This window comes from Macaca fascicularis, chromosome 8 (assembly GCF_037993035.2).
Source record: "Macaca fascicularis isolate 582-1 chromosome 8, T2T-MFA8v1.1".
In the NCBI taxonomy this organism is placed as follows: Eukaryota; Metazoa; Chordata; class Mammalia; order Primates; family Cercopithecidae; genus Macaca; species Macaca fascicularis.
The window spans coordinates 7,818,498-7,834,426 of record NC_088382.1 but is presented as its reverse complement, the minus strand read 5'-3'; the positions used below and the strand labels follow the sequence as shown (position 1 = coordinate 7,834,426).

The 15,929-nt window shown below is 43.7% G+C and overlaps 1 protein-coding gene across 3 annotated transcripts; it reads left to right on the top strand.

Annotated features, from left to right (window-relative positions):
• Positions 1–301: 301 nt before the first annotated feature.
• LOC102119400 (sperm-associated antigen 11A) lies at positions 302–13,283 on the top strand. Of its 3 annotated transcripts, none has more exons than XM_015454364.3 (3): positions 302–522; positions 1,096–1,248; positions 12,986–13,283. In XM_015454364.3, exons 1-3 carry the CDS (start codon positions 330–332, stop codon positions 13,171–13,173), a joined length of 534 nt encoding a protein of 177 aa, XP_015309850.3. In that variant the 5' UTR covers positions 302–329; the 3' UTR covers positions 13,174–13,283. The 3 variants fall into 3 exon arrangements, with proteins under 3 accessions (XP_015309850.3, XP_015309849.3, XP_045253767.2); XM_015454363.3 differs by lacking the exon at positions 12,986–13,283 and adding an exon at positions 2,416–2,841; XM_045397832.2 differs by lacking the exons at positions 302–522; positions 1,096–1,248 and adding an exon at positions 11,510–11,616.
• The last annotated feature ends 2,646 nt before the right edge of the window (positions 13,284–15,929 follow it).

The following is a 15,929-nucleotide window of genomic DNA, read 5'->3' as shown; positions in this document are numbered from 1 at the left end:
CGTTTGGCAGACAGGATAGAATCAACATGGCAGTTTATTTATGTCCCTGTTCTCATGAACATCAGGGGGCTTTTGAGAAGCATTTGAGAACATTGGCAATTTTATGTTAATTCATGTTTGTTCTGCCCCTCCATGCCTTAATCTTTCTGTTACTCTCTCTCTGTTCTTCCTTACTCTCTCTCTGTTCTTCATTACTCTCTCTCTGTTCTTCCTTATTCACCAAACCCATCCAAGGCATTCAGGCATATTAATTACTTCCTGAAATACGTGACTCAAGTGTTTGTTCCACCAGCAGTGGGATAGTAGCACGTCCACATTGTCCTTTGAGAATGAGAAGTCATTCTGGGGCACCGCTCTTCCCACGCTCCGGGCCCACACACACAGCTCCACTCCATCAAAGGAGCCCCGCTGCCTGCCCACCCACCCGGGGTGCTTTCTGGCTTGCAGTCCTCTTGGCAGACATGAGGCAACGATTGCTCCCATTCTTCACCAGCCTTCTCCTTGTGGCTCTGCTGTTTCCAGGTAAAATGGAAAGGTGACCCAGGCATGGGTGCTAGAATCTCTCTGCAATGGTCATCTGGGGTATGGGAGTTCAGGCTGGGCAGGGAGAGATGCAGTCCTGGGAGCACACATTCCTGGTGGAGCTTCGGGTCTCTGAACTGGGTTCATCAATGGCACTCTGAATTGGCTGATGGCACTTGCTTCCCAGGGGAGAGGGTCCCACCCCGACTCCATTTTCTTATCCTTTTAACATTCCCCTTTCCCTTACAGAGAAGAATATTAATTTTAGGGAATCTTAACAGCTGCATTAGTGACGCTTGAAATACATTCTCTGGCTGCACTGGCTTTGAGGTGCTCAGACTCACTGTTCATGGCATACATTTCTTACACGTCATTCACCTTCTCTCTCTACACACAGGCGCATACAACACATGTGCACAAATGTGCACACACATGGAATACTAGCATCCCTCCCAACTCCCCCACCCAGTCACCCACACTCACTCACCTGGTAGAGCGTAGGTACCTCATGCTGACGGGTCTTCCAGGAGGAGGCCTCAGAGCATCCTCAGCCATGTGTTTCCACTTGCACAGGATTGTCCCAAGCCAGACATGTTAACCACTCAGCCACCGAGGCTCTCAGAGAACTCCGGGAAGGAGCCACTGGGCAAGGCACAAACGGGTCTCAGCTGCTACGCCACCCAGTGAAACGGGCCCCCATAATACGGCGCATCCCCTATTACCCAGGTGAGTCGGGGACCAACACGGGAAACAAGTGCATCCACTGGGGAGATGTAAAGGGAACAAATAGATGGGAAGGTGTCTGTGCTGGTCAGGTGGGTGAGCAGTCATTGTTTGAGGAAGACATGGTGTGGGTGCGTTGGGCTGCCCTGCCTGTCAGGGAGGCCCTGGGGTCTCACAGCTTCCCCTGGGGCTGGATCACTGAGGGCCTCGTGGAACATGGAAGTTTTGAGGGTCCAAAAGGCAAATTATCTGAGGCCACGTCTAATTGCTGACTTCCTCCAAGAACAGGAGCCAGAGGAGACGCTGGTGGAAACGTGGCTTCCTGCCAGGTTGCAACCCCATGCCGTTAGCTTTGGAGGTCGTTCCACCCTACAGGAATTTACTGAATACCTGCTAAGTGCCAGGTGTCCATTGCAGTCTGGAAAATGCTTCCCGAGGATGGGGGCAGAGAATAGACTGTATTATCAGTCTACTTAGGCGAGGAAGTAGCAGGAAATTTCAAGGGGCAATTGAGTCCACAGCCACCCATCTGGACTCTTCCAGAAGGGCCAGGCTTCTGGTCAACCCCCAAACCCCTGGACAGGACCAGCTACAAATCCAGAAGGGCCTGGAGGAGCCTGTAGTTTCCAAGATGCTTCTTTAATCCCAAGCTCATTGCTGATCGTAAGACAGGGAGAACTAGGTTAGCAGCTCAGTGAGCAAGAGTAAGAAAGACAGGAGTGTGTCGGCAAATTGCTGTGACATCCAGCAAATAATGTCCTGCTAATATTGACACCTGCAGTATCCTACCTAACCTCCCATCCCTTTCTAATTGGCCCTCAGTTCCAAAGGACTCATTCATCTGGATCTCCTCCCAAGGGAAGGGAAAAAGAAAACTCAATTGTTGCACAACAAATATAAACAGGTGCAATAGTAGGCATGTGTTATTTAGTCTAACGGTATTCCTATGAGACAGGATTATTCCTTCCTTTGGTTAGAGGAGATTTAGCAGGGAAGAGCTATACATCTGGAGCTGATGTTTTAGTTTGGAACTTGAAGCTATTAACTATGGACAGCTGTTTCATATCCATGCCACCCCGCCCTGTCCCTCAGGGCTGTAATGACCACAGTTTGATTCTGGAGATGGTCTTAAGAAGCTAATGTTGGATTTTTTTTTTTTTTTTAATGCAGAAGTTGAATCAGATTTAAGAATTGTCGACTGCAAGAGAAGTGAAGGCTTCTGTCAAGAATACTGTAATTATCTGGAAACGCAAGTAGGCTACTGTTCGAAAAAGAAAGACGCGTGCTGTTTACATTAAAACCGATGTCGCTGGTATAGAAACAAAGCTCTGCCACTTACCGGTTCTCCTGGGCCACGTTGTCCAATCAGGTGCAGGTTTTTTGCGGAAGTGCCTGAGCAGCGGGGAGCGGAAGTATTGCCACTTGTGCCAGACAGTTCAAGTATTTTATTGTGGCAAAATAAATGGCAAAAATGCTACCCGTGATCTTAAAGAAGATGATATAGCTTGACACAAACAGAATTTTCAAAATCACACAAGTTGTCAATTTGTGCTAGTAAATGTGGATATAATAAACTTTCATTGGAAAGAATTCAAATAATTTGTTCTTTTATTTAAAAAACTATTTTTTGAATACCTACTTCTATTCTAGGTTCTGTGCAATGGAGTCCATTCTGTTCTAAGTACTGTGGAATGTAGTCAGGATGTTAGGTGTGTGGTCAAACCCATTCTCCGTCAGCCCCATCAGCAACTACGCGCAGGCCGGTTCAAAGCCCTGTTCTCTAGCAGCGGCTGAGAGCGTGCAGGCAAATGCCTTCTGGGGAGAGACTGGGAGCTGGGAGTTACGGCCTGTTCTCTTTGTGCTAAAGCTGGAAGAATACCCACTGGAAGTCCTCTTGTGCTCCTTTAAAACTACCCGTTTGTTTTTCGTGGCCTTAGAAGACACAAAACGCAGAGCCCCATCTATGAACCGATGGTGCTGTGCATTTCCAGGCTTTTGGTGTCCTGAACAAAGAACTGGATGTGATACTCAAAGAGCAAAGCAAGAAGCAAAAGTGTGTGAAGCCCAGTATTACACTCCCGGAGAGGGGAGAGTGGGCTGACTTCTGCCAAATGGGATCAGCATGACTTCGGTGTACTTGGGTCTTTTTTTGTGTTTTTTTTCCTTCTGTTCCCAAGGCCTTATCTTTAGGCGGTGCTTGCCTTTTGATTGATAGGTGTGTTGCTTAGTTACTTTAGCCTCTGCGGGCTTGTGTGTTGTCTCCAGCCTATAATTTTAAGTACATGCATGATATGCAATCCATATGCATACGCTTTAATGAGCTGATTATCATACGGGGTCCTGTTAAGGATACTTTTTCTCTTTAATGCGCATGCCTGTCTCTGAAGAGCTGCCACTTCCTGGTTTGGTCTGGATCTTGCTGGCCATGGGGTCCTTGCTCTCTTCTTTATCTTACTTTTTGTTTTGGCTGCTTCACTTCTGCCTCTTATATTGCTTCTTGCTCACCCACCCCTTCACCTTGCTTCTGTTTCTGCTTTTATTCATTCTGCCCTTTATCCAACTTCCAGTTTCCTCTGCAATTCTCCTGCCTCACATTCACTTACAGAGATAAGTGATTTAGGAGCAGTCCCCCAGGTGGCAGCTATAAAACTATGCTTGATGTATTCTCCTTCTAGGGAGAAGTTGGAGACCTGGATTTTTTGCTGGAGCTAGTGGGGAAGAGCAGGCACAGTGCCTATCTATATCTCTGTTCAGGCTCCCACAGGTCTACTGTTTACCCTGCCCCTTTGGCTCCCAGATGCAGACCCAGAAGTCAACCCTCAGGCAGCAGATGGGAAAATGGGTAGATAAAGCCCTTGCAGGTAGAAACCGGGAGGTGGGCATTTGCCTGCCTGCTCTGGCCCGAGCCCAGGGAGACAGCTGCCAAAAGTGCTTGCAAATCTGTGTCCAACCATCTCTTTGGCATCTGTGGTTTAGGGAGACCTGCAGATGCCAGATCTATCAACCCCAGGCTGGGCGATTTAGGAGCCAAATCCCTGGGTGGGAAGCATAAAGGTCAGGGTACTGTATGTGTGGTCCAAAGCCTTCCCTCTTCAGGGAGAAGCTAGGAGTTGGGACTTCCTTACCGGTTGATTGTAAGGTGCTATGCCTGGGATAGGGATTGTGCTGGGAGTGTGCCTCAGCTCTTCCCACCTCTTTTCACATGAATATTTTCTCAGTTGCTTGATATGTAGTAGTCTTTCAACTAGTCTTTGGCTTTCTCTCAGAAAGAACTGATCTGTGTGTTGCTATTTCTTTGGTGTATCTGTGGAAGGAAGGAAAGGCTGGAGCCTCTGATTCCACCATCTTGCAGATGTCAGTCTGGCACACCCTTGATTACTGTGTAGTTGAGCATTTTTTCATTTCTTTATTGATCATTTTTTCTCTTCTGTAAAATTTAATAATTTATTGGGTTACACTTTATTTATTTTTTATTTTTTTTTATTTTTGGATGGAGTTTCACTCTTATTGCCCAGGCTGGAGTGCAATGGCACTATTTCAGCTCACCGCAACCTCCGCCTCCTGGGTTCAAGCAATTCTCCTGCCTCAGCCTACCTAAGTGGCTGGGATTACAGGTGTGCACCACCACACCCAGCTAATTTTGTATTTCTAGTAGAGATGGGGTTTCTCCATGTTGCAGGCGGGTCTTGAACTCCTGACCTCAGGTGATCCGCCCACCTCAGCCTCCCAAAATGCTGGGATTACAGGCGTGAACCACTGTGCCCGGCCCGGTTACTACTTTATTCTTATCCATGTATATGTGCTCCTTTTATATCTAACCTTACATATTATTTCCTCCATCAATTATCTTCCTTTTCTCTGGAATGCCTCCTGTTTAAACCCCAGTTATCCTTGAAATATCCTCTCATTATCTTTCAACCATAATTTTCAATTTTTTCCTTTTGTTCTCTACTTTGCAGATATTTATTTTTATATCAGTTTCTCTTCCTGTAGAGCCCTTCTATTTTTTTTACTATTTTTGGATTTTGAGGTTCAGTTATTAGATTTTTATTTATTGTTAAAGAGACTTACATTTGCAAATAGTCTTTTTCTTTCTCAACGTGTGGCTTTCTCATGGGACCTAATTCTCATTTTGCTGACCATAGTTTCTCAAATCTCATTAGGAATACACATTGATTTTTTAAAAACTGCATTTTTCCATTGACATAGCACATATTCCAGTTCAGTTAAATCTCTTCCAGTTTTTAAAAGTGCTGATTTCACTTCTGCTAGTTTTACACTGACTGCTAACATCTACTTGCTCAAGCAGACCAGCTGTGGAGGATTACTTTGGTAGGGTAGGCTTGAGAGGTGGCAAAGAATCAATGTGGGTAGAATCTGCTGTTTGTCTTAAAATTTTCTGTAGAGTATCTCTACTTAAAAGAAGTTTCATGGATATCTTTAATAAATACATAGGGAAGAAATAATGATATTTGCCTAACCTGTCCGTAAAATCTTCATCAGTGGTAATTACTTTAAACTCAAGTTAATTAATAATAAACTGCATATCACAAAACTTTGAGCTCATTATTCTCTTTGCAGCTTTCTTTAATTCCCATAAATTAAAAATTCCTGCAAATATTGTTATTTATGAGGTTGCTACAAAACTAATTGCAGTTTTTGCCATTGAAAATAATGGTCAAAAACCGCAATTAGTTTTGCACCAACCTAAATACAAGTATCTGGGTAACAATCAGGATCCCGGGGCTCAGCATAGGAAAAAGCAAGGCACACAGAGCCCTTTAAAGAATGCCACCTTTCCAGGCTTCTTTTCTGAACAAAGCTGTTCCTTAATCAACTTACATACGGGCACACTCACATAGGGCTGACACCTGGCGATAATGAAGGTATGTGAAACTAGTACTTACATACAAAACCGGAAGCAGTGGTAATTTAAATAACCTCTTCGTAAAGCAATCTTAATATGTATGTAAGACATAAAATACTTATTCCCATTGTTTCAGTTATTCTGCTCAGAAATTATCCTAGGAAATAAAAAAAAATGAGAAACCTAAAAAACTCTAAAATATTCCAAATAGAGCACTGTATCAGCAAAGTATAATACATCTACTCAGAGATATTACATATTCCTTAGGTATCATAAATATAACACAGTGAAAAACCATGAAAATGCATAACATTTTCAAAATACGTATCTGTCCTAAAAATTATGATACCAATGTTCACATATTCGATATAAAATTAACTGTAAGAAGTATGTTCAAAAACAATAAAGTTTCTAATCTTAAAATTGTTGGCGACTTTTAGACATTTATACCTTTAAAAATACCATCAAGTTATTGAATTACTCCTAAAATTTAAATATACATTTGTAAGAACAAAATTAATGTGCCTAAAAATAAATATATATGTATTTACAAATATATCCCTTAATTATAGGCAAAGACATTCTGTGGTAGACTCAAGTTGCACCCAGAAACTCACAGATTTAACATAAGAAAGCACTTCCTGGGCAGTAAGATGATAAGACTCCTTGTTTGTATAGTGGTGAGTAAAAAATAAATTAAAAAATTTTTAAAAGATGATATGACATTAAAGCATGTTACCCAGAGAGATTTTGGAGCCTATCTGGGATTCATAAAAAACAGGTAGAAACTGATTTTATTTTCCTCTCATTCTTTGGTATTATAATATTTGCAGTGCTGGGTTGGGGACAAGGGGAGGGAGAGCATTAGGATAAATACCTAATGCATGCGGGGATTAGAACATAGATGACAGGTTGATAGATGCAGCAAACCACCATGGCACGTGCATATCTATGTAACAAACTTGCACGTTCTGCACATGTATCCCAGAATTTAAAGTAAAATAAAATAAAAATAAATAAAAATTACAGTCATTAAAAAAATAATTTGCCATCCTGCTTGGAGACAACTGAATAAATATAATGGGTTCTCAAGGTCAGTCCTGAGTCAGCAATTCCATTAGTTATGCATTCTTTGTTCTTCTCACGGCAGCTTTTTAGTACAGGCCCCGGAGCCCTGCTGACGTTTTATGGCCACCAGCTGTACCGCAGTGGGAAGAGGTCCTTAGGAGCTTGCTGGAGGCTGTCTCAGAACCCACTGCAGCACACCTGACTGCCTTGTATTCAGCTCTGTACGCCCACCTTCCGCCCAGTGTCTTTCCCTCCCCTGCACCCCAGTAGCTTTCCCTGGGATTTGATCCTTCTGACTCATCCATTGCCCAGAGCGTCCCTGTCATCAGGAAGCCTGTCTTCTCCTCAATGCCTGAGGTCTGCGGGGCAAGGGACAGGTGGGCAGGTTCAGTCAATTCTACCCCATTGCACCTCGCATGACATAAATAATGGTCACTTCTAGTCTTTGCTTACTGTCCCTACATGTGGTGGTCACTGCAACCCTGCAGGGTTGACCTGCTCTCACTTGGCTTATTCTTACCTCTCTGGGTCATGGAAAATGACCTTCTGCACCCAGGGAATCTCCCTTAGTTGATAAGACCAAAATGGAAACAAATAATAAGACCAAAATGGAAAGTTAGTCTGCCTTCATAAAGAGAGATTAAATTCATTAACACAAACCCTGTCTCTTTCTTGAAAGACAAAAAAAAAAAAAAAAAAAAAAAAAAAAAATCTCTGGAGCAAGAGGAGTAACATTAGCATTGTCCATGAGGATAAACAAGTGGGGAGAACCCCCAGCTAGCTTTTTTATCATCCTGAAAGGAGACACCAGTAAGCAGCCACTGGATTTGCCAGCTGTACACATTTCACATATATGAAATTATACAATATGTGGTATTTTGTGCCTAGCTTATTTTACTTAATCTGAGATTTTCAATGTTCCTCCATATAGGAGAATGTGGCAGTACTTCTTTTCCTTTTGTGACCGAAAAATATTGCATTGTATGGATGTGCCACACTTTGCTTATGCATTCATCAACTGATGCACATTTGCATTGCTTCCACCATTGACAGTTGTGACTAATTCTACTATGAACACTACACTCATGTACAAGTTGTGGTTTGAACACCTATTCTCACTGCTTGTATGTATACGCCTAGGAGTCGAACTGCTATGCCATATTTGGAACTCCTGTTGTTTCACTTCCTGAGGAAATGCCAGACTTCCACAGCAGCTGCACCACTGTACATTCCCACCAGCAACATATGAAGGTCACAATTGCTCCACATCCTCACCAACACTTGCTGTTTTCGGAAATTTTGTTTTGTTTTGTTTCGTTTTCAGACAGAATCTCGCTCTGTCGCCCAGGCTAGAGTGCAGTGGCGCCATCTCAGCGCACTGCAACTTCTGCCTCCGGGGTTCAAGCGATTCTCCTGCCTCAGTCTCCCGAATAGCTGGGACTACAGGTGCCCACCATCACGCCCGGCTAATTGCCTCGCTAATTTTTGTATTTTTAGTAGAGACAGGGTTTCACCATATTGGCTATGCTGGTCTGGAACTCCTGACCTTGTGATCCACCCGCCGTGGCCTCTCAAAGTGCTGGGATTACAGGTGTGAGCCACCGCTTCTGAAGTTTTATTTTTTTTTTTATGACCATCCTAGTAGATCTGAAGTGATAGCTCATTATGGTTTTGATTTGCATTTTTCTAATGACTAATGACATTGAGCATCTTTCGTGTGCTTGCTGGCCATTTGAATTTCTTCTTTGGAAAAATCTATTTAAGTCCTTTGTCCATTTTTAAATGTGTTGTTTGCCTTTTTGTTGTTGAATTGTATCAAGATTTTTTAAAATACAAAAACATTTTTTCTACTTTCAAATGTTTGCAAACCCAGATGTATTTTTCCTCTCTTCTCCTTACACTCTTCTTTTCCATTCCTGAGTATGATGCACATCAGAATAATTATCTTGTATGTAGAGACAAATTGAACTCTATTTCCTTTCGACTCTGCAGTTAGATGAACCTATGAGCCTATGACCAGATATTAACAAAATTAGCCAATAAGGTTGATTTTCTATTTTGATTTCTTTGAAATGATATGCCTTATTATTCAGAATTATCCACGAAATAGTTCCTTGGGGATTGCTTTCTGGATCTGTGATTTGGAAATGGATTCAAGTCTGGAGGAGAAGGTATGTGATAAAATTTGACACTATTAATTTATTTCTCCCTCAAATGAGTTTATTTTCCAACATAGTCTATTGTTTCCAAACTATACAGAAATTTTTTAAACTATAATTTCACAATGATTTGATTAGTGACTGTACTGCTAGAAAAAATATGCCATCCAGCTTTACCTTAGATCCTTCCCAAATAAGGTGTAGTATAAATAGAAAGAATGAATATAAAGTATAAAATATGCATTTTATTGTTTTATCTATAAGTCATCTTAGTGACTTTTAAAAAATGCCTCAAATTTTTGAATATACACACTCAGTGTTTTTATCAAACAATTATTCATGTATCGTGCAGCCACTTTGTCCGTGCACAGGATACATTCAGAATTATCATTATTCCTTGGGGTCCTTGAAGTTAGGGTATCATTTTGGTGTGGAAGCCAATTTCCGTAAGGGGCAAATGAAACTGCTTTTCTTTTCTTTTCTTTTTTTTTAATGAGAGATTTCAGAGATGTCTTCAGAACAAATGCTCCACAGAGAAAGAATTTCACATTTTAATCAATTTTTTAATGTACTGAGTTGGACCCTCACAAATATTCATAACTATTTTACAATTACTTAGTACATGGCTAACATTTAAGGTAACCTTTTTTTTTTTTTTGGCAGAGGGTCAAAAGCAGCTTGGAGTGCCCAATTTCCCCTAAAGTCCTAACTTCAAAGGTGCTTTTGCAAGGTACAGAAAGGTCTGTGAATCACACAGTCCCTGCCAGGGCACGCTGTCCTGCTTAATCTCTCCAGAGATGGAAAGTTCAAAATGAACACCGAGCCTCTGCCTCTTTGGCATGCTCGCACTGTTCACCCATGCAGAAAGTCCAAGGCCACTGCTTGATGTCTCTTTTTCGAAATCCATGTCTAGGTAAGACTCATGGTGAGATATGGTTGTTGTAGACAGGTTAATGAAGGCAGAAGACACCTTGCAGAAATATGAGGAAGATGCTCTGAAGAATAACAAAGCTCTGCAAGATATTAATATAGGCAAGGCCAGAATAATATCTAGAGTCTGTTATTGCCTACATAAAAATGGGGTATGGATTCATCTCTGCTTCCATATATGTGGGACACCTCTGGAAGGATTAATAAGAAGCTAATAGCAATTGTTATGAAGCCCAGGGAGATAGACGACACCCTTTTCACTTTCCCCTTATGCTTAAGAGAATTTTAAAGAAAATAAATCTAAGTGACCCTGGGACTAAAATCAAATAGGGGCAAAATGCGCAGCTTCATCAACTGTGTGTTTTAATACCACACATTATACAAACCCACACAAAAAATCGTGTCCTTGCAGACTCTGTTTTCACAACCCCCGGCATCCAGCCCAGGATGGCACAGCCCTGCAGCCCCCGGGGGCTCTCTGCATTCCTCACTAGACTGTCACCTCCAACAGGGGATAACTTCATCAAATGAGAGAAGACCCTGTCGTCTTCCCCCAGAGTAGACAACGTCCTGGCTTTTCACAAATCAATGAATTTTGCCAAATTTTTGGAATAATGTGGTACATTGTCTCTGGTTTTTTTTTTTTTCTTTCAGCATAGCGTTTGTGAGGTGCATTCACGTTGTTGTACGCATCATCTTGTTTTTCTATTCTTGTTGTGGTGTGGAAATACACTATGTGTTTTATTGTTGTCATAATACACTATTTGGTTGCGTTCTCTTGGCTGCAAGGAACTGTGCTACAGTGAACGTTCATGCACGTGTCTCCTGATGCACATGGGCCTATGTTTCTGTTGGTAGATGGGAGTCATGTTGCTGGGAAATAAGCTCTTTATCGGCTCAACTGTGGTGGACACCGCAGCTTTCTGAAGGCAGAAAATATATCTTTACACAACCATGTCTCTAGCACCTAGCACAGCGCTTGGCACTCAGTAGCCACACCTCAACGTTGGTTCACTTTCCTCTTCAACATCCGTATATGGAATTCTTGGTTGATCCCTGCTTCTCTGAATATCAGGAAGCCAGTCTATTTTTAGGCAGAAAGGGAAGAGTAGTCAGTAACCTTCTGCCCACAGCCTTACTCAGTAGAGCAGATAAATACGCTCATACTGATCAGTATTCCCAAAAACCTATAAATGTCCCACTTTGTGCCTTCTCCGCTCCATTTCATTCCGTCATTCATCATATTTGCTCTCCTTCACGGGAGGGCAGGGAGGTTCAACGGACCTTAAAACATGAAGGTCTTTTTTCTATTTGCTGTTCTCTTCTGTTTGGTCCGAAGAAACTCAGGTAAATGTCTCCTGGTTGGCCCTGGGGAAGGTCGTGCAGGAATTCCATTTATGTGTGTGTCTGTGTGGACAGTGTGGAGGTGTGTCTGTATGTGGTTAGTGGGTGCAGGTGGGCCATAGTGGGGCTCAGCCTTGGACAATTTTGATCTCCCCTGTGAAGTTTTTTTAAAAGCTAAATAAGTGTTACAAGGATCTTGACACAAGACAAATGGGTATGTTTGCTGTGATACAAGTGAGAAGCACTCACTGCAGTCTGAGAAAACTTTTCAGAAGGAAGTTACAGTCATACAAATGTCAGAGCTGGAAGGGAATCAGAGATCATCCATAGCAGCCACATATTCTACAAAAAGAAAACCAAAGTCCAGAGAAAGTGTTAATTTACCACTGTGCAATGAATAATTATGGGCATAGTAGGTCTTCAAACTTTTAATAGTCCCCCTGCTTGCTCATATAACTCATTTTACAGATGGGCAAGCTGAAGTGTAACCAGTTAAATGAGTTGTCTAGGGAGACATAATGAGATATTGGAAGACATAAGACCAGAATCCAGGTCTCCACGCTTCCAGTCTGGGGGCTCTTCTGTTTTGACTAAAGATGGACTCCCCCACCTTCTTCACTTTGCTGTCTCCTCCAAGCTGTGCCAGGGCTGCAATGATACAGAATCAGAGACTAGACCCCGTTTGGAGGTTGGATGTTGTGCAAGAGTGTTTTCATAATCACGCAAGACCAACACTGTGTTGTTGTTGTTGTTGTTGCTGCTGCTGCTGCTGCTGTTTAAAGTCATTGCATGTGGCATCTGCAGATCTGACATAAGTAAGATCTTTCTTCCAACCATCTCTTGCACAATGTCCTGTTGTTATAACAAAATTCAGGTGGTCATTAGTGACTTACAAGCCCACAGGTCCTGGTGAGGAGACAGGTTTCATTTCCTCCTTTTCATTGTAGGACATAAAACTAAAAATTGGGCCATAAGCTGAGAATGGGTTAATACTTCTAATTTCCTTAGAGACCAAGACCTGTCCCATTCTGGACTACTTCTGTTTTCCAAAACTCCCTTTGCTTCCTTCTAGTGCACATCTCTCACCAGGAGGCTCGAGGACCCTGATTTAAGAGCTGCATGGGCTTTTTAGGGCCTAGATGGGCCAGGTGAGCATGCATACAACACACCCTATCATCCTCCTGGCAACATATCAGATATAAATTATCGTTCCTGTTTTAAAGCTAAGAAGCCAAAGTTCGGTTAAATTGGGACTTTTCCAAAAGTACTTAGCATTGTCAGAATATAGCAACCCTTGGCTGTGGGCTGGGGTCATCTCCTATTCTCTGCACTATATGAGTTAAATGTCAACTCTCTTTTGTTGTATCCATAGGGGATGTTCCACCGGGAATTAGAAATACCATCTGCCTTATGCAGCAAGGGACCTGCAGACTTTTTTTCTGCCATTCTGGTGAGAAAAAGCGTGACATTTGCTCTGATCCCTGGAATAGGTGTTGCGTATCAAATAGAGATGAAGAAGGAAAAGAGAAGCCAAAGACCGATGGCAGATCTGGAATCTAAAATATAAGCTCCTGGAAGGCAGGGATCTTGAAGTATCCCAAGGGCTTAAAGGAATGTGTGGCTTGTAGTAGGTGTTCAATAAATATTTGTTGAATGAATTTAGCACCAAAGGTGAAGAGCTGATAAAATAATTTTTTTAACTTCCTTACTTCTCCATGTACTGCCTTTTCAAAGGGGTCTCAGAATTTCGTGATATTCCACTTTCCTTTCCTAGTCAAGGGAATATCTCTTAATTACCTGGAGATAGGAATAGACTAGAAACCAAGCTCCAAACTGATTTTCAGAGGGACGTAAGTGCAACCAATCTGCTGCTCTGTTTTCCATCTGATGACATCTTTCTTGCCACACCCAGCACTAGACTTCTGCTTATTCACCCAGATGGTAAAGCACCTTATCCCTTTTCCCTTTATGCCTCCTCAAGCAATAACACCAATAGGTCACATTTTGGTAGGATAGTATTGTTTTCCAGCATTTACTCTTAGGCTATTTCAATTGATGAATACAACAAGCTGATAGTGTGTATAATGAGGTGCAAGCAGGTCCATTTTAGGAATGAAAGAAAAATGAAAATCATCAGGTGAAGCACATTTCCCCCAGGCTAGCAATTCATAAATGGCATTCTCGGTATGCCTATCAGCCAGCATTCATTCTTCTATGTTCCTTCTAAAAAACATATTTCTGTGCAATTGGAGCAAGGCAGGGCCCCTGCTCATGGAGATTCCTGAATGCTTAGCTGCCTTTTGCCTTTCTCTGGATCCTGCTTGAATTTGTTGAATACTAATTCCAAGAGTAGTGCATACTAATTACAGGTAAAGAATGCAAAACATAATAAAAACAAACGTGCTGAGGGGTAGAGACCACATGACAAGCTTTCTCCCGACTGACAGGGGGCTTGGGAAGATGCTCTGTGTCCCTGTTTGTGTTGCTGCCTGAGTCCAGTGTGCTTCTGAATGAGCCGAGCTGCTCCAAAGAGCCCCCTAGAATGTACACTTTGGGGCCCAGTCTCAATTCCCAGCTCAGGTTGCAATGAATATTTGGCATCATGCCTTTGGCCTCTCGCAGCCTCTTCTAAACTCACTCTTGCTTTTCCTCTTTTCTAAATACAATCAGACAGACCCCTGGAAGTGCACAGAGTAAGTCTCTCTTAGGCACAGGCACCTCTGCAGGGCCCTCTGTCATGCCTCTAGAGGGAAGAGCCATTGTTCCATCCCTGAAGGGAATGACTTCCTGAAGGGCATTGGCCCCTATTAGCCTTGACTCAGAGTGAAACGCAGCAAACGTCCATGCCTCAGAACAGGCAGACACATTCTCAGGCAGGAGTGCCACCAACCCACAGCAGCAGATCTGTGTACCAGAAACACAAAATAGCATGAAGGGGCACTGGGGGGCTGGAGCCTGGTTCCATGAGGATGGGACTTCTGGGCAGGTGCTGTTAGACAGCAGCCCCTTCTCTTGGCCTCATCTTCCTCAGAAATGAAATGAAGGAGCTGGGCTCAATCTCAGACCCCATCAGAGCACAGCAGCCTGTGGGTGTGGAAGCAAAGCCTCACCCAAGGACCTACGGGGTCTCCACCAGGTGAGGTGGGGAGGATGGGAACCCCGTTCCTCCCTGCCAGGGTGGTGCAGGTGAGAACCCCCAGGGAGTCCTCCGCAGAGTCCAGGGCCGGCCAGCAGGGCACTCGCATGGGCCCTGGGCTGTATTATTGAATATTTTTAAGGTGGACCCTGGGCCTGGGCTGATCTAAATTGTGGAAAATGTTATCTCCTTCTTAAGTAAAACTTCTCCAAAGGAAGTGTGTGTCCACCTGTCAGGAATGGCAAAAAACTGGTACCTATGGCATTGCCCAGCACAAAACAGGCTGCCTGGGAGTGTTTGCTGAGGCTTCTGAGAAGTAAACATGAAGGGAAGGCAAGGAGGGAAGAGAAGGGAAGGGAAGGGGAAGGGAGGGGAGAGGAGGGGAGGGGAGGGGAGGGGAGAGGAAGGGAGGGGAGGGGAGGGGAGGGGGAGGGGGGAGGGGAGGGGGAGGGGGGAGGGGAGGGGGAGGGGGGAGGGGAGGGAAGGCGGCGCAGGCTCCTGGAGTCCTCAGTGGCGAGCTCCAGAGTTGCTCTGTTCTCTTTTTAATTTTTGTTTACTTTTTGACTGTTTTTTCTTTTTCTTTTTTTCAATGTAAAGTGTCTCTGTGAGGCCTGAGAATGAATCTGACTGGATCAGCCCAGAGACGAAGTGAGCCCCCAAAATTGGGGCTCACATTCTTGTTCCGCTCCTCTGGGATATTGGGCAGATCTCCATAGCATCCTGTCCCTGTCTGTACAGGATTGAACTCAGTCCTAAAAAGTGCTGGCGTGGCTCTAAGACAGAGTCCCCAAAACGCTCTTTTTCAAAGCCTGAAAGGCCTGGGCCAGGCAGGCATCCCGGTAATACCAATACCTACCACGCGGGGGCGCGCTGCCCCTCCAGAGCCTGCAGATGGGATTTTTTTTGACCACCTGTTCTGAAGGTGGGCACTGGGCTAAGGACAGGAGCAGCTCGGGTCACCGCAGGGGACAGCCAGGGGACCCAGGTTACCAACGCTTCTGGCCTGAATGTCGTGGCACTGATTACAGTGCCTCATTTGTCTCTGCCCTGCCCGGGGTACCATTCACGCCAGGTGTGTGGAAATGAATTAAGTTCAGACTGAATCCGCAGGGATATTGAGGTATTGTCGTGCATCTGCTCTTATTTGGGAACAGGGACAGGCCAGCAGCACAGACAACCC

What these genes read in the sequence shown, in the direction of transcription:
- LOC102119400 (XM_015454364.3), top strand. Translation starts at nt 330, where the DNA reads ATGAGAAGTCATTCTGGGGCACCGCTCTTCCCACGCTCCGGGCCCACA. An exon ending in TGTGGCTCTGCTGTTTCCAG is followed by an intron (nt 523 to 1,095) that starts GTAAAATGGAAA and finishes CCACTTGCACAG; the next exon opens with GATTGTCCCAAGCCAGACAT. An exon ending in GCGCATCCCCTATTACCCAG is followed by an intron (nt 1,249 to 12,985) that starts GTGAGTCGGGGA and finishes TTGTATCCATAG; the next exon opens with GGGATGTTCCACCGGGAATT.